This window comes from Dryobates pubescens, chromosome Z (assembly GCF_014839835.1).
Source record: "Dryobates pubescens isolate bDryPub1 chromosome Z, bDryPub1.pri, whole genome shotgun sequence".
Classification (NCBI taxonomy): domain Eukaryota; kingdom Metazoa; phylum Chordata; class Aves; order Piciformes; family Picidae; genus Dryobates; species Dryobates pubescens.
In genome coordinates, this window is record NC_071657.1 from 26731290 (window position 1) to 26753073 (window position 21784).

Genomic DNA, 21784 nt, shown 5'->3' on the forward strand with positions numbered 1-21784 from the left:
TATCACTTAGTTCTGGAAACAATTCAGCTGAAAATTTGTGATGATAATGAGAGCAGTGTCTAGCCTTCAGAGATTTTCAGGACAATCTGAATACACTAGGCCTCAACTGAAAAAAAGGGGGAGGGGAATAAGAAAAATAAAAAAATAAAAATAAAAGACAAAACCAAAACACAAAAAAAAGAGCCCAGCTTCAAGATTAAAAACAAAATCTAAACCAGAGTCAACACAGGTCCTTCCCATATATGTCCAAGACAGATCTCAGCACAGAACTGCCATACACCTAGGATGTGAATAATGCTATGTAACACTGCTTGGTGATAGACTTCTTCCCCCAAGTGAATGTTGTAATACGGTTTTAGCGTTCGGTCACCCTAGAGTCACCACAAGCACAGCTTCCAGGCCAAGATGTTACCATGTGAAGACATTTATTATGTTATACAGCAAGGTTCTAAGCTCTTTTAGAAAGCATAAATGTCACATCTTAACTGGTTATTTTCTGCTGGTGTGCATGTAATTAAGGCATACAATAGGTTAAAATAACAAAACAATATTACCACACATCCAACCAAATTCTGCCATATTTCTCCCTTCAGTTACAAGATGTTGACATTCTTTTCTAAGTCAGAGAGCAAACATAACCTTCTTTAATTCGAGCAAAGGCAAATCTTCCCCTACAAGTGAATTCCCTTAAAAATAAAAAATTCTCCACAAGTGATGCACATGCTGCTTCTGTTTTTCCCCCTTCAGGCACGTATATCTTCTTTAAAATAAATAAACAAGTAAATAAAAATATTGAAAAATAAATGTACACATTTTTTAAATGTTTTTTATAGCTAAGTAATTACATTAACTCATTTACCTAAAAGATTTTGCTGACACAAGCACATCCTCTGTGACCAGTAATTAAATTTTTAGTATTATTATGTAGCATTCAGTCAAGCACTCAGCAGGACTAAGAAAAACCTTCATAATAATCACATCTATAAATAATGTTTCATGACAGATTGAGTGCCCCCAAATTTCCCTCTTCTCAACTGAAAGATGTGTTTATACTCTATCACTTGAATGATACTTATCTATTTCATACAGGTTAAATCAGGCTTACGTGACTGAAAATGCCAGAAGCCAGATATCTGCTGTTAAAACAACTACAAAATTTCATATCCTTAATGGGCTTAATTATTTCCAGCTAGTTCACAAGCAGACCAAGACTTCTGTCTCCAGAAACACTGATGTCCTGGTCTCAGAACATTTACAGTTAAAAGGAATCTTCAACCTAATGCATATGTCTTTCCTTCAAAATGCTTTCAAGCATTACTTTGCTGCGATAAGTGATACAACGTTAGGACTGACACAAAGAAAAATTTCCTATGCTGAGAAATCTATTTCAGTAAATTTGAATACTTAAGAACCAGAAACCTTTGTATTTGTCTCCTCCACACACAATGCTTTTAAAAAAAAAATTAGCACAGAGACTTGTAAATCTCCTTTAAACTGATCATTCGCTCTGTTTTACAGAGCAGCGGGCTTGCCCAGGAGCAGAAATCAACACAGCGACACAAGAGTACTGCAGTTCACAGCCCTGACTTACTCCACGCTGTGCAAGCAGACATGTGCATTCAGAGGCAGAATCTAACACCTGAGATAAACCACAAAGGTGGAAAAGTTCACAAAAATCCCTCATCAGGCACACCTTCCAGTGGCAGGGATGTCTTTTCAGCTACAGAGTAAGTCAGGATTTCTGCTTGTTTACTTTTGTCACAGTGTGATAGTTGCATTGGAACCACCCAGTTTCGCCCGTGTGGTAACTGCGTTGGAACCACTCAGTTTCATTCATCCTACTGCACTTTGGAGGACTTTTTGGAAATTATTTTTCTAAACAAAAATTTCTGCATAAAAACTTCTGCCTTTTGTTTCCCACTCAGTTTTTAAAGTGCTTTACACCTCAGAATGGACCTATTTCCTGCACCACATTTTGCATTAAAGACTTGTCTCTAACTGATGCCAGTAACTGGTTAAACACGGAGGAGCTGCACACACCTTAATATAAGTTTAAAAAAAAAAAAAAGAACACTGCCATATAATCTTTGTGTATTATTCATGGTACAGTTTTGCCTACTAAAGCTGATGCAAACTATAACTCTGTTCCCACAGTAAGACAGATTAGCTGTAAAGCAGTACACATAACATCTAACTTCCCTCCATATCCACTCTGCCAGAGCTGAACAAGCATGGATCCATCCCGTTAGTTACAATACCCAAACTTTTGTCCCCTGTATTCAAAAGCATTGGTTCAACGCACTTTTTGCAGTTAACAAACATGTAATCTGTCACATAGCCTAGCTATAAGTGATGGGGGGAGGGGGGGGGGAACAAAATTAAGTACTCTAAAATTTAAATGAAGGAAATGTATGCATATTTGCATATCCCATTCCTACACTTCTGGCATGGTAAGGAGACTATGTACACTTGTGTTCACTTCTAATTATAGGGAAATCTGTTGCAAATATGAAAATTACTTTTGTAATCCAGGTGCACACTATTAAACCTTATGCATAATACCTCTCAGTAGCTTGTGAATAATTGAATAAGCATGCAACTGGTTTTCCTTCACAGGTTTGGTCAGGAATTGAGATCAGTCACAGTCTGTTGGCATTCTTCACCACAAAATCTCTTAATCGCAGTAAACAAACATTTAAAAGTCAACTATGAAATGTTCATTACAAAGCATTTATGCTCTTTAATTTAATAATTTTCAAACAGACATTACTTATTTTGTAGTCTTTCAGCATTAAGCTAGTCACCTCACGCCAAAACCTAATTGAATTATAACTATTTTATCTTAGCAAACTAATTGGTTTAATTCAATATTGTTTAGTCAAATACCTGATAAAAATCCATGGACACATTTTCATTATTTTTTTTTTCCTAAATGTATTTTCATTTTCCTTAAGTGCCTCTAACTTTTTTCCTACAAAAAAGCAAACTACAATGGAAGATGATAAGAAGCTCACCCGCACTTTTATTCTACTGCATTGTTCCCCAATACCTTGTCAAAACCTCTGAGTTTTTCACATTAAAACTTACAAATTAGAGGTATCAACTGGTTTTTCTTGTTAAAGAGCTTAATTGAAGATCAGAGTGCACAAGATTTGCTGGATACAAGTACAGTAGAAGTCAAAAAGCTCAGTAGATTTGAGAATCACCTTTCTAGTCTGTAGATAACATTATGGACAATCCCAAACAAGAAGACAAGTCTCAGTCTAGATTATACGATCCAGAAGACTGTGGCCTGCTAGCATACAACCTCATTCTAACACACTGTTCAGGATTCTGCATGCCAAATTCAAAAGAAGCACTAAAATCTCATCTATTAAATGAAAAGGGGGCTCTACTGCTAAGTGTCCAGAGATTTTTTAACCTTCTTGGAAGCACAGCTAGTACATAGCACAACCAGCTACACAGCCCATGCATCCCTGGCCTGTCAGAGAAGGCTTTTTAAAAGCTTCCACTTGATCAGTTAACTTTTAAGTATGACAAAATTATGTTCCTCTAACACACACCCATGCCCCTAACGTTTTCCATAGAAGTATACTCCTATTACAAATAATCATTACTACTAACCCCTAAGTAGACAAGGGTATAATAAAACAAGGTATTATTTCATTACCATAATTTTCTGAGTAGATTGTCCCAGTATCATATCCTCTTGCCTGTCAAATGCCATTTTGCTCCACTGGTACCTTTCCAAGTAATGATGCAAGTATCTTCTCCCTGGTCTACTGCTTGGGCATATGTCTTTATGCATCCCTCCAGTATTTTCATCATTTTCACCAGCTACTTTTCATCCATCTGTTCACAGTTGTAATTCACCCCTGCCTACCAGGACCCTCTCTCTCACCTATGCCCCCTTTGTCTCCTTTCTGCTGAGAGAAAGAGACCAGCAATCACCCACCCTTCCCAGTTCCCACAGTCCAATCCACAAACTTCCAAAACATGCAACTCTGCACTTCTTTGTAGGTCAGACCTTCTGACAGAAAGGAGGAACTACAAATTACCATCTTCTAAACCTCTCTTTTCTCGGCAAAGATGACAATGTTCAGATACAGCTACAGTATGCTGCCCAGTGTTGTTCTTTTGTCTGCCCATGCCCATCTAGGCAGTTGTCTTATTTGAAGAATGCAGGCACAGGATATGACTTACCTGCATTTGAAGATTTAATAGATTATTGCCTGCCTCAGTGAATACTGTCCAACTGCAATATATTAAAATGTATTTATAAAAATGCCTTAGACCACTGTATTTTCACGCTCAGTTTCCATGAACCGAGAGCACATGCAGATTCAAGTACTACTACTCACATAAATGGCAGCAAGCTCTTTTATTTGTATAACACACTACTCCTCTGAGTGCCCCTGGCTCAGATCTGACTAAGTGTATCTTACTTTGTGTTTGCATAGCAAAATGGGATTCTTATCCATGCCTTAGGCACTAAGGCGCTATTGTGATAACAGAGTAAACACTGCTATCACCTCCCACTGAAATGCACTGCTCATGCTTCATTCTCTCTGTCAGAGCCTCCATTTGCACATTGGCTCTAAGCTCCTTAAATTTATTAGATGTACCAAGTTGTGGTTTTTTGGTGTCTGTTTTTTTCAAATTACAGAAATTAAATAGCAGACATGCTTAATAAAAGTCACCCAAACTTGTAAGACACATTTATCATTTGAAAATGGCAATCCTGCAAAAATAAAGTGGTGATATGGTAGACAAAACCAAATTGCTAGCATGGAGGAAAATTATTATCAGCCCCTTTTGCAGAAAAAGGTACAAAGAAAATCTGACAATACTAGCACTGATGAACACTGAACTCTGCAAGAAATATGATTCTGCCTTCTTCACTAGTTATAAGCCTCTGAAAGGCACACAGTGTGATTTTTGAAAACTGAGAATGCTTCCTTTGCTGTGCTTTCTATTTGTACTCCTGAATGGTTACCCTGTAAACAATATAGAAAAACATAATGCTTCAGATGATCTGGAGTAGCTGAAGTCTGGCCACGTACAGGGTCATAGCTTTGCTGGCACTAATCTTAAGACAAGGGAAAGCTTAATGCTTAACATCCCTCTGGGACACAATACATATCCCACCCAGCAGTAGCCTAGATGACTACTTCTGAGCACTTTGGAGGGACACAGTGACCCTGTAAACCCAGGAAGTGTGTTACAGTTATACTGTAATCAACGCAAGCTTCTTCTCCTACCTCTGCAAAGGATCAGAGATTCAGGAGGCAGACAATAACTATGAATGAGAATTCATTTTTCCACATTACGTGTAGCAGAGCACGTTCTCATTCATGACCTCGGCAGCAGACAAGTCCCACTTTAGCACAAGACATTCCATCCCACACAGTCACAGTAGGAAATAAATGTTTCTTAGGCGGCAGGGAAAGAATGTATCTACATGTAGAGCTGGGAAAGCATTAGGGTTTCTATCCCAGATTTGGGAATTTTGTAGTCATTCTTAAAAGCCTCATAAAGTGCACCAAATTAAACCCTTTCCACTGCAGCCTCTCTCCCCACAGCAGCATTTCTCCGTAAAATCCAGGTAATGTACTTCCCAGCATGCCACACAGAAGCACTATAAACAGAGACTGAGGGATCTGGGGCTCTTCAGCTTGGAGAAGAGGAGACTAAGAGGAAACCTCATTAATGGTTATAAGTATGTAAAGGATGAGTGCCAAGAGGATGGACTCAGGCTCCTGGTGATGCTCAATGACAGGACAAGGGGCAATGGGTCGAAGTTGAGGCACAGGAAGTTCCATGTAAACATGAGGAGAAAGTTTTTCACTGTGAGGGTGACAGAACACTGGAACAGGCTGCCCAGTGAGGTTGTGGAGTTCCCCAAATCCTGCCTAGATGCATTCCTGTGTGATCTGGTATAGGTGATCCTGTTCTGGCAGGGAAGTTGGACTAGACCATCTTTCAAGGTGCCTTCCAGCTCCTAGCATTCTGTGATTCTGTGAAACTTATGGATGAGTGGTCCTACTATGCCCACAAAAAGTCACGGAAAATATCTCTTATTTCCCTGAGGGACTAGGACACCTCAGTCAGCCCATTTTCCAGGAGCAGCCATGACTATGATTGCAGGCCACTGCAGCCCCACTTCAGACATCTTCAGAACCACACTGCAAGCCAGTAGACCTGAACTCTACTACTGCTCAGTCTGGCTAAATTTTCATGTTGCTTCTGTTTAATTTTTCAGCAGCTACTGCTGTGCTCCAACTGCCAAACACTTCACCAATACTCCAAACCACAGAGACCAAGACAGATGGAAAGCAACAGGCAATTTGTACCTCCACATGCTCTCATACTGTCTTGGGCATAAAGGCAGTCATTCTACATGTAACTTTACTATCATATATTGTGACATTTTATTAGAATCATAGAATCATTAACTGCCTTACTGTCAGGGAACTGTTGCATAATTTGCTTAATAAAATTTTTATACCAGCTAAACCACAAGATCAGAATTTTAAACATTTTTCAAACACTTAACAGAAAGTATTATACATTCACATCTTTATATGAATCTTCACCATTTTTGGTCTCCATGCATAAATAACAGAATTACACTACCAGCATCCATTCTGTGACATCTGGGCCACTCACAAGGTGAAGGATGTCATCAATATTATGGAAGACCTAGCATCAGTTAAAGCAAATCTGCATAGATGATAGGAGCAGTCATGAAGACTTTACAGGTATGTTTTCCTCTAGTGTCAAAAATCCTTCTCACATGCCCTCAAGTGCTGGAGTTTGGTTTTGATCTCTGATTTAGCTGAAAGATGTATCAAAATGGGCACAACATTATCCATTGCCAAAGGATCTGAGACAGCCTTATGCATTGTGTGAGCGCACAAAATATCTTGAGGTCATGAAATGTGTCAAAATTATGTTTACTTTGAGCAGAAATACAGGGTTATCTTGTTCATAAAGCAGAAACCTCTTTCTTCACAAGAAAACTTGTGGTATTTCTTCAAATAAATACTGTTAAGGAATCCCAGTACACCTTTTCTAAGCATACGTTTATTTATCTGTTTTGTGTCAGGAATGCATGGGCAAGGCTAAATAGTCCAAAATGAGAAAAACAATACTCTGTAGAAGAAGATTCAGTACAAAGCATTATCTAATATGTGGACATAACAGAAAAGCAGAATTTGTTAAACTGGCTTCCCCCAGGGTTCCTAACCTTTCTCCATCAATCAACCTGTAGAATAAAACACTCAAGAATTCTTAGCAAACATTCTGCTTTCTGCTTAAGCAGTGAATCTTCAGGAGATAAAGGAGGCAGAGGTTAGAAAATGCAATTCCTCCTGTATGTTTCAGAGAAGTGCCAAATATTACATAGGGCACAAACCAGGTTCACCATGTATCTTTCTGTTTTCTCTGACTACTGTCAAGTCAGTGAATAAAGAATTTCATAAAGGATTGACATGTCACCTGCTTGCTCTCTAAAAACAAACAAAAAACCCAACACACAAGCAAACAAACAAACAAAAAAAACACCCCACACACAGAAATTAGGAGACAGAAACATTTCCATTATTCCTGAACAAATCCAGGATTATTCAGGATTTCACATAACATGTCTATTATAAAGAAAGGGTGAAGATCAGTACTGTAAAGACTGAAAGTGCTGGATCTCAATTTAAAAATACTTTCTTTGGGAAAGACAGAAAAAAAAAATGTAGTATGATTTGAAAGAATAGGCCTAGAAGACCATGAAAATAAAGATTTTTCTTGGTTTAAAACTGATGAAATGGAATCAAATTGGAAAAAATAAATTGATGAGCAAGAAGGTGAAGAAAATTAAGTTCCTAAGGTATGACCTGGCTGTTATAAAACCTCATCATTATAAATCACAGTTAGAAAGACAAAGACACAGACAATTAGAATGCTATAAAAGCCTCACAACTAAACAAGCCATTACAAGTTAGAAGGTATAGACAAACACACAGATTAACTTTGTTCAGACAGTATGTCACCAAGAGCAATAAAATTATAACAAATCAAAATAATTCACAGAGCCAGTAAACTACAAAAGATTATAAAAAAACACCAAAAAACCCCCACCAAAACCAACCAAACAAAGCCCAAACCACACAAACAAGATAACCCAAACAAAACCAACCAAGCAAACACCCAAATACAGCATGAAGCTTGAAAAATTCATACTTCTGGTAGTCACTGTCCAAAGACTAACTCCAGATCATTCTTAAAATGATGACTGAAAAAAAAGCACCTTGGCAGGGAAAAAGAGTGTTTTCCTTGAAATTATGCCATGAACTCTTCTGGGCAAGACACAGACCAGCCTCTGACTATCAAAAATGTAAGAACCATTTGAATATTCTCTGTGAAGCACTTACAGGAATCAGCAAACCAGGGAATTATGACTATCAACAGATCTAGGTTTCTGTTGTGTACCGAACATATTGCCCTACTTCCAAAAAAAACTAGAAACTATAACTTAGAAGTGACACAAGTAGAAATGCTGTGAAAAGGACTGAAAACTGTCTGGGAGAGTGAAGGAAAGAGCAACAAAAAGAGACTTAACTGCTGAGTTAGATGATGTCTTCAGAAAGGTATTGTAGGTGCCTGGGCTTAGATATGGTACTGATAACTTCACCCATGAGGGAGAAGACAGAAAGCCAAGAGCTGCTGAAAGGCAGAAGTAGAAATGAAATCCAACAACTCCACAAAGCAGAATTACAACTCATATTTCTCCTTCTGTCACAATCCAGCCCAATCCCCAGTCACAAACTGCACCAGCTTCTAATACAGCAGGGAGATGGCAAGTTACTCAGACAAACCAAAGAGCAACAAAGCTCACTTCTTGATACCTTAAAGCAAAAGTGAATTAAAACATAAGCAGAGAAACAGGTTAGAGTAGTACAGATCACCTTAACAGCTGGAATAATAGATTTATGAACTGTATGTTCTTTCACTGGAATGAGTTTCAAAATAACACAACAAAATCAGGTGCAAACACTGGAAGGGTGTAGTCAGTACTGCTACGTTCTCCGCAGTTTCTACACTGAAATTTCTATACAACTGGAGTCTTGCTCTCTGCCCTACAACATACCAGTGTCCAAATCCTGGATCTCCTACAGTAGTATTTCCACACACCACAACACCCCCTTACTTGAAACTCAAGCCAGATACACACATTACTTTGTGCAGTCTCATCATTGTAAAATGAATTAATCATTCCCTTATTGTCTTTTCCCTGAAATTGCATCATGAAGTCATCAGGGCAAGATACAAACCAGCCTCTAACTATCAAGAAGCTACAGGATTAAAAAAAGTTATTTATTTGATACATGTAAACCACACACAAAAAAATAACCAGAATTATCTCAACACACTGTCCCAAAACTGTGTAGAATATTGTTTGGATTTTTTTTTCCACTTATCCGTGCCACACTTTTTGCTTTAATACCCTTAAGTCAGCAGCATCATTTGGTTGGGGGACTAGCAATTCCTGATCAAGTCTTATTCCATCCTGGCAGCTGTGAAGTACGAACTGCCAGGTCATATGAGAAAACTAATCTGAAAATCCTGGCAATGCGAGAAGATTCTTCAGTCAAAACAGAAAAGCCTCCCTGGATCTACACCTAGCAACTGGCAGGAGCACCATGAGCTGCTGGAGTGATTTCATGTGAATGGCTGAGTCTGCACAGCCAATCACTCTAAGCACTTGTCTGCAAAAGCCTCTGCTGTTTCCTTCCTTTTCCGAGGATGGAGCTACAGAAAACCCATTCAGAGCAGAAGCAAGCAGGGTCAATGTGTTTGATGCACTCTGAACCTACTGGCACAATGAACACGTTGAAATCATCGAAGTTCAGGCAGGCAGTGCACCATTTCAGAGTTCAGCTCACACCCCAGATAAATGCCCTATCTAACACAAGAGGAACCATTACTCTCACTGACAAGTAGTATCTTTGTTAACCAATTTTAAAGTAACATAATGAAAGTGAAAGCTGACTTTTAGTCTGAAGACCCCAAAGAAGACCCTGAAGATCCTATTATTTAAAGTAAATTCAGTAGTATCTCTGTGGAACACATAGCACTTTTTGTAATTACGGTTCAAAAGAAATAACCACAGCTCATCCTCACTCTACCCATAGGGCTTGCAGTTTGCCCATAAAAATAAAACCAAACTGAAAAAGATCACAACCAGCTGATGTCTGACCTTGTAGAGTACTTCTGCATTAGACTCTCTGGCTAAGAGTATTTTAAACAAAAAAAAAAAAAAATCTGGATTACAGGTGCAAATCCAAGATTACAGCCACAGATCCTAAACACAGCTATTTAGTAAGCACCTACTAAACCCAGTGCTATCTAGCTTAACTACCACCATTTAAGACGCTTCACACAATACTTTGGATTTTCCATTTCAAAGGACAGTGTCATGAACACAGCTGAAATCCACCACTCATACTACTAAACTTTCAGGGTATTGCCTGACAAAAATCCAGTCAATCCCAGTTAGCATTCTTGCTGAGCACTTTCTAGGCATGGTCTGGCAGATAGACAGGTCCAGAAACCATTCCCAAAAGGGAGTTCATATGCAGACACTCTGCTTTGGAGACAAAACCTTTGACTAGCTTCTGTATCTGGAAACAATACAAACACGCCATTACAGTGTGAACTTTGTGTCTCAATTTCCACAGAAGTTCACTGTTAATTTCAACCTGTTTGTGACTGCTTTTTTGTCTGTTTATATTTAATAAATTATTAAGTCCTGTTGTAATTTGTCTTGATACTGTTGGGGTTTTGGGGGTGAGGGAGTTGCTTGGTTGGTTTCATTTTTCACTGTCATTTCTTTTTTGCTTTTGTCGCAGTTACATGAAAGACCAAAAAGATGGGCATACAGACTGACTGTATGAAAGAGGCTTTATACAGTGTTGTCAGAAACATCCTAAGTTATCTTTGTAGCATGAACCTTTTTGTGGTAAATTTACATATTGCAACATCAGAACAAAAAAACAGCCAGGTGCAAATCTTGAATTTTGTTTTTACTTTTATAAAGCACAATTCGCTTCCAAACAGGGTTGCTACAGGGAAAATATCATTGTGAGATAATAAGTTTGCTATGAGCAAATCGTATCTTAAATCCTGATTGTTTACTTCTTTCAGGGGGTTACATAAACAAGGGGAAAATAACAAGCATTTTTAATGAACATGTTGATTCATTTAACATTTTTCCAAAGGAAGCCTTTAAAGAACAGTAATTTGAAATCACTTAACAGTCTTGAATGGCCAGACTTCTGCTGAAAAAAACCCTCACAGTGTATAGCCCATATGTTCTTATTTCTGGCTGTGAGCAACCTTGAGAAATTTTATACATATACTTAAGCTTATATAGATTGGCATGACACATTTCATCTTGAAATTTCCAGCATTACTTTCAGTTAGGGGAAACTTCCTCTAAATGTAACAGTACTACGAGCGTCAGTGCTCATTCTTCATCACTAGCTCCTCCTCAAGTCGTTTCCCAGTACTTCCCATGAACAGCACAGTGAATAGGATTATTACTGTTCACACTGGGCATACTACTGCCATAATTAACCTTGAGCTGGACAACAGCATCCAGCTTGAAAGCACACTGAAATGGCAAGAACTGATTATTGACACGTCTCCATTTAAAACAAAACAAAACAAAAATTACAAACACTGAAAATATGAAAATGTATTAACTGAATTGCTGTAGCTGGAAATGCTAAAATAAACTTACAGTGGAGAATAGAAGAAAGAAAGGAGCTTGGGGGTTGTTTGTTTTGCTTTCAGTTTTATGCAAAAAAAAAAAAAATTGTATTTATTTAATTACTGCTGAATTATTCCAACTGTGTTTTTACTATCAGACAAGTAATTAAACCAGAGTGACAACAAGGTAGTAAGATAGGAGCAAAAATATGATTTCTAAGATCCATAAAGGGTCTCCAAGAACACAAAGCTAGTCAGAAAAAAATGAGGCTATATGTAAGCAAAGCATGAAGGACCAGACAAGCAGCCTCAGCTGAACAAAGAACCATGAGGAGGTATTTTCCATATGCAGCAGGGAAAGACACAGCAGAAGTCACCTGGTGACAGCTTGACTTTTGGAGGAAAAGGAAAGAAAGACCAAAAATCAGAGTATTATGAGTCTTGACAATAGGTTGGTGTTATCCACACTGAGGAGTGGAGGGGGAGTACAAAAAAAAAGAGACATAGTAAGAAGATAAAGAGAGCTATTTTCAATATGCTTGATTTAATAAGCCAAAATACGCAGAATGATGGGGACCTGTGCTACAGAAAACAAGCAGAAAGAATTCTCTCCAGTCCTCCCAACCATCTGCTTTTTCGAGGGAGAAAGGAAAAAGCAGCTGCCATTTCTCACATTCTTTATCCTAAATTTTTCCAACTTGTGTTTTAAACACACTGTCTTTTCCAGGGGGCGAGCAACAACCATATCAGCAAAATCCAGACTCCCTGTTTCACCTTCCCAAACAAAACACACTGATCTCTTTATTTTGTTAAAGGTGATTTCAGGAGCACTGATATTCCTGACCTATACAGAAAATTCAATCTAGGCAAATACCACAAAAAAGTGAAAGTACACTACTTCCTCACCAGTGATTCAATTTTGATCTAAAGTTAGGCCAATTAACTCTGACAAATGATCACTTCTTGGCTGTCTTGCTTATTACATCCCTATCAGTGCACTGAAGATGCCTAGGCAGAGGAGAGCAACTCTAAGTGCAAGCAGAGTTAAGGCTCACAAAGTGCCAAAATCCCTTTCAAGACAAAAGACTGTATGAAGTTCCTGCAAAGCAGAAAGAACCCTGTATCTCATAGGAGACACTTTACACCCCATAGGATCAAGTCAGTGATTTGCAGTTTGGACAACTAAGCTGTGTTCCATTTTATTATTTATTTTCCAGTTGTTTTTTATTATTGTTACAGCTCTATCTCTACTGTTTTAGCCACTGCCCAAATATGCATGACAAGAAAGAATGCAAAAATTTGTATTCAAATCTGTAAAAAAAAAAATTAAAGGTGGGTAAAAGTGAACAGATTATATTTTTCATTTTAAATGAGTTACTGCCCTTTTGGCTTGTCCCTGTTAACTAGCTAACTTTGTCCAAGGCTATGTGCTTTCTTCGTATTTTTTTTTCCTTCACAATGCAGCACCAGACCTCATCAATATATTAAAATATCATCTACACTGTATTTACTGAAATACATGTTCATCTTCAACCCTGCACTGGACAAGTCCTTAAGTACATATCTATGCTCCCACACCTTTGTTTTCTAGCAATCAAAACAGGAAGTACAATGCCAACTCCAATACAGAGGAAATACCAAGTTAAAATGAGAGGGAATATTGCTGCCTTTAAGAGAATTTTCAGATTTTGTTCATTGGTCAGACAATGCAAAGTGTGGAAAAAAAACTAATTTGACAACATTAATAAGCTTTATCCAACAGAAAAGTAGTTCAGCTGCCATTTGGTGTACCTTGGATAAAATCTTTCATAACCCAATTTTTAAAATATTTTCATTGAAGGATAACAAGAAAGAACAACAGAGTTTGTGAACTGGTAGCAACACATGAGTATTGCACATAGGTATATATCTTTTCCCTACCAGAGATACAGAAATCAATGATAAGCAAACACAGAGCATCACAAACACTTACTAAAATCCATCAATACGATTAATTTTTTATTCTGTCACTGAGAGCTCCTAACACCCTAGTAACTTCCTAGTAACACCTTCTACTCCTTGTTTTCTTTTTAGCCCTGGAAGGAACTAAGAGCACATCCATAGGCATTATTAAAAAGAAAACACATTTCTGCAAATTAAATCAAATATGCAAAAATAACAACAGAGGTAGCTCTAACACATATGCTTAGGTTTAATTAGAGAGGCTTCTCATCTGCAACTCTCAGTAAGAGTACCTATTTTAACTGTGTAATTAAAGACTCAAGCATGAAGATAGGAATACAAGCCCTAGTATGCAGTTTCTGAAGTGTGTCAACAGAACATGCAAAGAACCCATCCTAGCTTGCATCCCCCTTCCTTAGAACTCTTCTGACTATTCTGAACCATGAAAGCATCATCCCAGCAGCTCAAGATGCTTGCAGGTTTACAGTTCTGACATCGCTTATAGGATAAATATAAATTCACTAAATCTCCCGCCTGCTGTCAACATAATCCTTTAACCTTTCCCTTTCCACAGCTATAGCTTGCTGCTGCCTTCTGATCTCTGGCCTCTCTACCTTTTTCATTCTCATGCAGTCTTCCCTTTCCCACTTACTTTTCCAAATTATCAACATTCGGCATAACTTCACAGTGAGATTCATGGTCACTACTCTTTCATCTCACAGCCTGCTTTGGTGCTCTTTTGGTTTTTACACTTTACTGAGGGATGAGAATTTTAAAGAGTTCTTTGGTTAGCATCTGCCTGCAACATGCAGACCAAGTAGAAAATACTGAGCAAGAAGGTGAGTTTCCAGGCATCAGTGTGCCACAGAAAGAAACATACTGGACAGTGAATGTCAAATTTAAAAAGAGAAAATAGAAATTAAAAACCATCCAGCTAGCAAATCATTAGCCAGACTATAGACAGCACTACTCAAACTGCACCAAACTGCTTGTGAATTAAGAGTGAAAACACACAAGGCCATCATACATTACTGGACCAGCAGCAGAAAGAAATCGGCTTTCTCAGATTTTGTCATGCTCATGTTTACTTCTGCAAAAAGGTAAAAGGTCTAAGAACAAAGCACAAGTAAAACAAAGATTTACTCTGCTTGGTTTGTTTCCAATTCTAAACCAGATTTTTAAAATGATGTCTTCTCCTTGTTCAAAAGCTAGACAGGCAGAGAAATTCAAGTTTGTTCTTTTCAATGACAATCAAATAATCATTTAGACACATTTTTAAAAAATCAATAGTGTGGTTGGGGGACATTTTTTGAGAACTTCTACATAGATTGTTCCAGAAAGCTTTTTACAAAGCAAAAATCTGTGTCACTACAAATGCCCCATTACTACACAGTTTTACATATGGATTGAAATAAATAAACACACAGTGCATTTGTATGGACTCCAAATAAACACACAGACAGCAAAGTTCATTATCACTGTCAGTAATAAGCTTCAGTTGACAGAAAGTCTCATTCATGCCAACCTTATCTCCAGTTTCAGACAGCTGGACCGAAACAGCCTAACAGTAAAGTAAAACTTGTATTAGTTTAAAAATTAAGTAATACATTAAATTAAGCATTTTTCTACAGTCAGCTTATAATTTATTAAGCTCATACAGGTAAATCAATTTAGAGCTATAATGTTTACTAATACACGCTCCTATTTTTAAAACAATCTGAGAAATAGCAGCAGCTGTAGCCCCTTCAGTTAAGGCATACTAAAGCCCATGCCTTATTTAAAGCATGCCAGTGTGGCACCACTGAACCCAAGGAGCCACACATTTAATAATAGTCTACCATAACAGGATCTTTACATTTAACTTAACTCACAACTGAAATAAGCACAAACAGAATACACCAGGCCAAAAAAAATACATTTTTTCCTCTACTCTTTAAGATGTTTAGGCTATTGTTATTAAAAGACTAATTAGATGTAAATAGCCTGCAAAAATGGGAGTGTGAAAGTTACGTCAATGACTCAGAAAATAAGTATCTCATTAGTACCTCCAGAAAGGAGGTCTTCCTGCTGCTCTAGACGCATTTCCAATAGTTTTGAAGACCTACTTCCCCCACTGCCCTCTTTCAAACCTGGATTATGTGCTTTATCAGGCAGGTCGCACATGAATATCAGTTCTCTGTCTTGGACAGCAGAACAGACCATGAGCACAGGCCCTTCAAGGTGCTTTTCATAACCACTCTATTTCAGTTGTGCCACTACAAGTTCATTCTACTGCTTCTGTTAAGACTGCCCAACACACAAGTCCCAGAGAGGCTTCACAAAACAACAAAATAAAACCCATGGCAAAATAAATATCATCACAAACATTAGTTAAACATCCCTTGGGCCTCATCCCTTTTCTGTGCCTGTCACCATTTGAGCTCATTTGCAGTCACGAAGTCTCTCAGATGAGAACAACAACACACTAAATTCCGACCTTTGAGCCACAGACCTAGCCCTGAGCAACTTGGTGACCTACATGGCAACTGCACAGCTCAGTAACTAGTTGGCTGGAGCCTGCAAATGCGTGATTCATCTCTGATTCCCCCCACATTGCCCCATATGTTGTCACTAGACTTAGCTATAAAATATACTTTCTAAAAGCAGGCTCTATTAGCCTGTTGGTTTGCTAAAACACTGCTTTTAAAGAACTGTAATAATATTTTTTTTAAATACTTATTTTCCTACCTAAACACTAAGTAATTTACACAGGAAGGAAAAAAAGTACATATACATGTAGCACCTAAATACATCTGCTCTTGCTTACTTTTCCGAACCCTACATCCCAATGTTACACACAATTCTGGCTGTACATATTGTAGGGCCAAAGATTTATACTGCATCTGAAAAGATTTTAAACACACGTGACTACACTGAAGTGGTGCTGGGGCCCTCTGATATTAGCCCATGTGTGCAACCCAACTGTTGGAAAGATAGACTTCAAAAGGAAGGCTTTGGCAAAACTCGGTGCACCAAAATCAAGCATATCATCGGCTGCATCCGTCACCATCCAGACTAGCTTTCTATCTTCCCTCCTTTCCCACTGAAAATGCACATCTAGAATTTCAGTCATCACCATTCCTTACTGAATCCCGTGTACTTAAGAGACTTACCAGTATTGTAGAATTAAGCTTTCTGTTTGGTCTTAATGACCAAAACACAGCTGTCCAACATGTGCCAGCTAGCATAATTTCAGAATCTCTGCTGTTAGCCTAGCAGCACATCATCTGGCCTATTTTGTTCCATTGAATATACATCAATTAGTACATACACAACAAACTTGCAACCTTTTTTTTTCCATTAAAAAATAAAATAGTAGCATTATGAAAGCTCCTAGCAAGTTTTACCCCTATTATGAATTTTAAATGCAGATATTGAGAGGGTAAACATTTGAGTGGTTAGACATTTCTAAATTCGTGTCTTAACAGCTATACACATACAAGATAAATAGATTATACAGCTAAACTATGTCTCCCCTGTATATATAAAAGTAGGAGAAGCTATATGCAAAGTGCAAAGAGTATGGCACAGGAAAGAGCAAAAGCTGTCAGAACTATGAAATGTCATCTTTAATTGCCTGTTTCTGCCAAAATGGCCAAGAGCAAAGTAGTTTCTCACACTATGATCCGCACCTACATATTTAGAATTCTTCCACCTAAAAATCCTGGGGAAAAATAAAAAACAGGAGCCATTCCCACCATCTTAAATATTTTTGGTTAATGTGCAGGCTCAAGAAAACAAGTTCTAGATGAGTTTGTAATAAAAACAATCCAATTTTCAGGATTATACTTAGAACTGTTGTAGTTACAACATTTTCAACTCTGGCATAAAGTGCTTCTCTTCTGCCTGCATTACAGGTGGAATGAGACATAATAATTCAGTACCATTCAACTGGTTCTGAGGTCATTACCTCACCTTGCACAATGTCATACCTACAGCAACGAATGACTTTTTTTGACCCTGCGAGCATTACAGGCCATACACTGCACATGTAAATCTGTTGGGCACTAAAAATCTACAGAGCTGCAATGACAGCATCTCATATTCTGACTTTAAATTCATCATTGTTTAAAGAAATCAATTTTTAAAAATAAGTTATGCAAAGCTTCCATTAAGCTCCAAGAAGACTCTGAAAGCCATTCTGCTTCTTACCCATTAAGCTATGACCTCATAATCGCACTAATCATCAAGAAGAGCGCTACAATGATGCAGGTACAAGATGGCTTGGTAATTCCTGTTACTTCCAGGCTACATATTGTCTGAGTGTAACTAGAACATAAGCATAAATTGGAAGACACATGACTGGAGAGCAGCCCTACAAAAAGAGATCAGGACTTGCTGCCTGACAACGGGCTCAGTACAGGTCAGCAGTGTGCCCTGGCAGCTAACAGGGCAAACTGCATCCTGGTGTGTATCAGACACTGTGTAACCAGCTGGTCAAAAAGGTGATTATCACACTGTATTTGGAGTCAGTGCAGCTTCACCTTAAGTCTTGTGTCCATTCTGGGCCCCACTATTTAAAAAGGATGTGAAGCTCCGTGAACACATGCAGAAGCAGGCAAGAAAGCTTGTGAAGGGGCTGGAAGGCATATCCTGTGAGGAGCAGCTGAGAACTTCGTGTTTGTCTAGTTTAGAGAAAAGGAAGATGAGGAGTGATCTCACTGATTTCTACAGCTTCCTGAGGGAGGCAAAGTGGTGAGGGAGGTGCTGATCTCTTCTCCTCACCGGACAGAGACAGGGAATGTGGAAGTGGTTCAAAGCTGTTTCAGAGGAGGTTTAGACTGGACATTAGGAAGCATTTCCTTACTGACATGGTGGCCAAACACTGGAACAGGCTTGCTAGAGAGGTGGTTGGTGTCCCAAGCTTTTCAGGTTCTAAGAGCCATTTGGACAATGCACTTAATAGTTTGTTTTAACTGTCAGTTAGCCCCTAAGTGGTCAGTTTGTTGGATTAAATGACCATTGCAGACCCCTTCCAACTGGACCTATTTTGTTCTATCCTAGTATTAAATGGCTCCATTGGAACTACTAAAACCAGAATTTGGTCCGAGCAGAAACGTAGCTTTTGCACCTCGTGGCACTTGACTTTTTCAGCTGGGCTTTGTACAAGGTGATTTAAAGCTGTGGATATTTCATACCATCAAAGAAACATAAAGATATCATTTCCTAAAAGGCCATAAATATCTTCCAATCTGGATGCCAAGTTCATCTCAGTGATTGTATGAATGCCATGGAAATTGCAAATAGAGTAACTTGGTTTCTAATTCTTGTAGTTTAAGAATCTGTAAGACTTCTATAACACATCAGCAACTGGTTCCTGTTACAACACCTGACATACCCCGACTTTCACACACTCCAAATCCTGCTGCTCCAGCAAAAACTCTCACCTTCCTTACTTTTCATCTCCTTATTACTTGAAGGGAAAAAAAGAAAAAAAAAAAAAAAAACCACTATGTAATTAGAAAGATTACAGCAAAGTTGCTTTCTTTCCAACTGCACAACTACTATTGCCAAAAATCCTAAATTATCTTTTGCCTTAAAATGAAGAGGAAGGGGGAGCTGTGCTTCATTGTGAACTCTGTCCACTGTCTCAGTAACAGCGTTCCCTCACGCTGATCACAGCGGGCCTTGCTCCCAGGGCACGGTTTACCCGGCACCGGAGAGCAGCTCTTCTCCTCCTCCTCCGCACCTCCGCAACAAGAAGTGTCCCCCGGGGCTCTCCGTTACCGCGCCACGGGACAGGGAAGGGGACACCAGGGTCTCCCTCCTCGCCCGGGCCACCGCTCCCGGAGGTCCGCCCGCAGCCCAGAGGGCTCCTCCTACTCTCGGGGTGCCGTGCCTGGGGTGGTGGAGCACGGCCGCAGACCCCGCCGCTCCGTGCCGTGCTGTGCAAAGCCGTGGCACAGCGCTGGGAGCCGGCGGAGAAGCCACGGGTGCCCGCGTCGCAGGTGCCGCTGAGTGCGGCATGAGGGCAGCTCCCGCAGCCGCCGCGCCGAGCCGCCCGGGCCCTGCCACCAGCTCCGCGACGGTGAGCCGCCGCCCAACTCCCAGCCCGGCTCCGCGCCCCACGGGCCAGGGTACCCATGCCCGCCGAGCTTGGCCACCGCCGCCGCCCCTCTCCCCACCGGCACCTGGATGTGGCAGGAGATCTCGGAGTCGTCCAGCAGCCGCACGGTGCATTTCATCTCCGGGCTCAGCGACCTGATGCTGGAGCTCCGGAACCGGATCATCCCGGCAGCCCGGCCGCCGCCGCTGCCCCGCAGGCAGCCGCAGGGGGCCAGCCTGCAGCGGCGCCCGGCCGACCACGGCACGGCGCGGCGCGGCACGGCGCGGCGCGGCGGCGCCGCCCCTCAGCCCCGCGGCTCCCCGCCGCCGCCCGCCATCCGCCCGCCCGCCGCGGATAGGGCCGCCGCTGCGTCAGGGTCGGGCTGTGCTCCGCTCGCCGGCCTCAGCATCCTTCTGCGCCCGCCCCTGGCATGGCATGGCACGGCGCGGGGCGGTGTGGGGCAACCCTCTGCTTTTACCTGTGCCCTCTGCCCCACCGACCCCGCTGAGGTCCCTGTGGGGCTGTGTTCGTCAGTCTGAAGAAAAAAAGCCCCAAGCCCCAAGAGGGAATGGTCAGCGCGTTCGTCACACAAACCCTGCCACAGGCGTGTTTTTTTCGCCTGGGAATGAGGGCACCTGAGCGACTAGTACTCGCGTGGAAGTGCGCGGTGCCGCACAACACGGGGACATCCCCTCAGCTGCCGGCGGGGAGAGGAGTCCCCACACTGCCTGCCCGTCCACACTGTGGGTCTCCGGACTATCCCAACACTGCCCCACGTAGTAGGAAGACTGTGAAACATGTATGTATGTGTAACGAAACTTACCATAGAGGACGGGCACACTATAATGAACAGAAGAAACCATAATGTAACTTCATGTAATGGTGCAAGTCTTGGGGACTTGTTTGCTCAGGGAAAAGAATGGTCCATGAGGCAGGAGCAGTCTCATCCTGTTGGTTTTCTAAGTGAGAAAGAAAATACAGCATCCAGCAGCTTCGTTGTTACATTCGCCACCACAAAAGGCTGTATGTATTTGTGCAAAACCTTTCAAGAAGCAAGCACTCGAGTTGACCAGCATCACAACAGGGATTAGCGCTGTGTCAGGAAAGGCTCTTCCTTTTTGAGTCTGAAATGAAAAACAGGCAGTGCCAAATGGGGTGTGATTTGAAGTCTACAAAGAGAAAAGTAAAAGTACTGGCAGCTGCATGCAAGGTATATTTCAAGCATTTTGCCTGACAGGTTACCTGTCAAATTCCATGTTTTGAAAATAGTTTTGTGTTTATGCAATATTCTCTTGAAAGTCCATTGGAAAAGCCTTAGTGCTGCCTGCAAACTTTTCCTTTGTCTTTGTGGAGGACTGCTGACTTTGGACAATGCAGACAACTGTAAAAAAATGGGAAGTACATAATGCTCGCTACCATCAGCTAATATATATGCAAAGCTTTTTAATGTGGAACACAGAAAAAAAACTATAAGGTTGTGCTTCTCATAAACGATAAATGCTTCCAATCACACAGTAAGCAGTGAAACAGACCACTAAGTACTTAACATAGGTCATTCACCTCAATAGCCAGTGAGCCCATAAAGCATTGAAGAAAGTCCTTATCAGCTGAGACACTAGTTGTGGCCACCGTCTCATTAACAATAAAAGAACACTTTCTGTCCCATGGGACAGTAAGTAGAGGCAGGATTTCAGCCCACATATAGATAGACTCTCAGGTGACACAGATTTTCCTGCTTACAGCAGAGAAGAAGTCTTTTGTTTCTAAGATATCTTACCTTTCTCTCAGTCTCTGCAGCATGTCTTTCTCCATCTAAGAGAAGAGGGAGTTGACTAATCATAAAGGTTTAGGAAGCAGGTCAAAGTTCTACCACTGTCAGGAGAGGGTTTTGCTTCACTGTAAGGACCACATGGAGAGGAATGTCCCAGGACTTCCCAGAACTGACTTGTACTGCAAATGTGAACTTATATGTTCCAATAGAAATATGCCTGC

At 40.3% G+C, this 21784-nt stretch overlaps 1 protein-coding gene across 1 annotated transcript in view; it reads right to left on the reverse strand.

The window, feature by feature from the left end:
- The window catches only part of FRMD3 (FERM domain containing 3), a 186402-nt gene extending 166327 nt beyond the window's left edge, over window positions 1-20075 (reverse strand). Inside the window, exon 1 of the mRNA XM_054178042.1 lies at window positions 19878-20075. Coding sequence (XP_054034017.1) covers window positions 19878-19976 — 99 coding nt within the window. The 5' untranslated portion in view covers window positions 19977-20075. The remainder of the gene's footprint in view (window positions 1-19877) is intronic.
- Between the last annotated feature and the right edge of the window lie 1709 nt (window positions 20076-21784).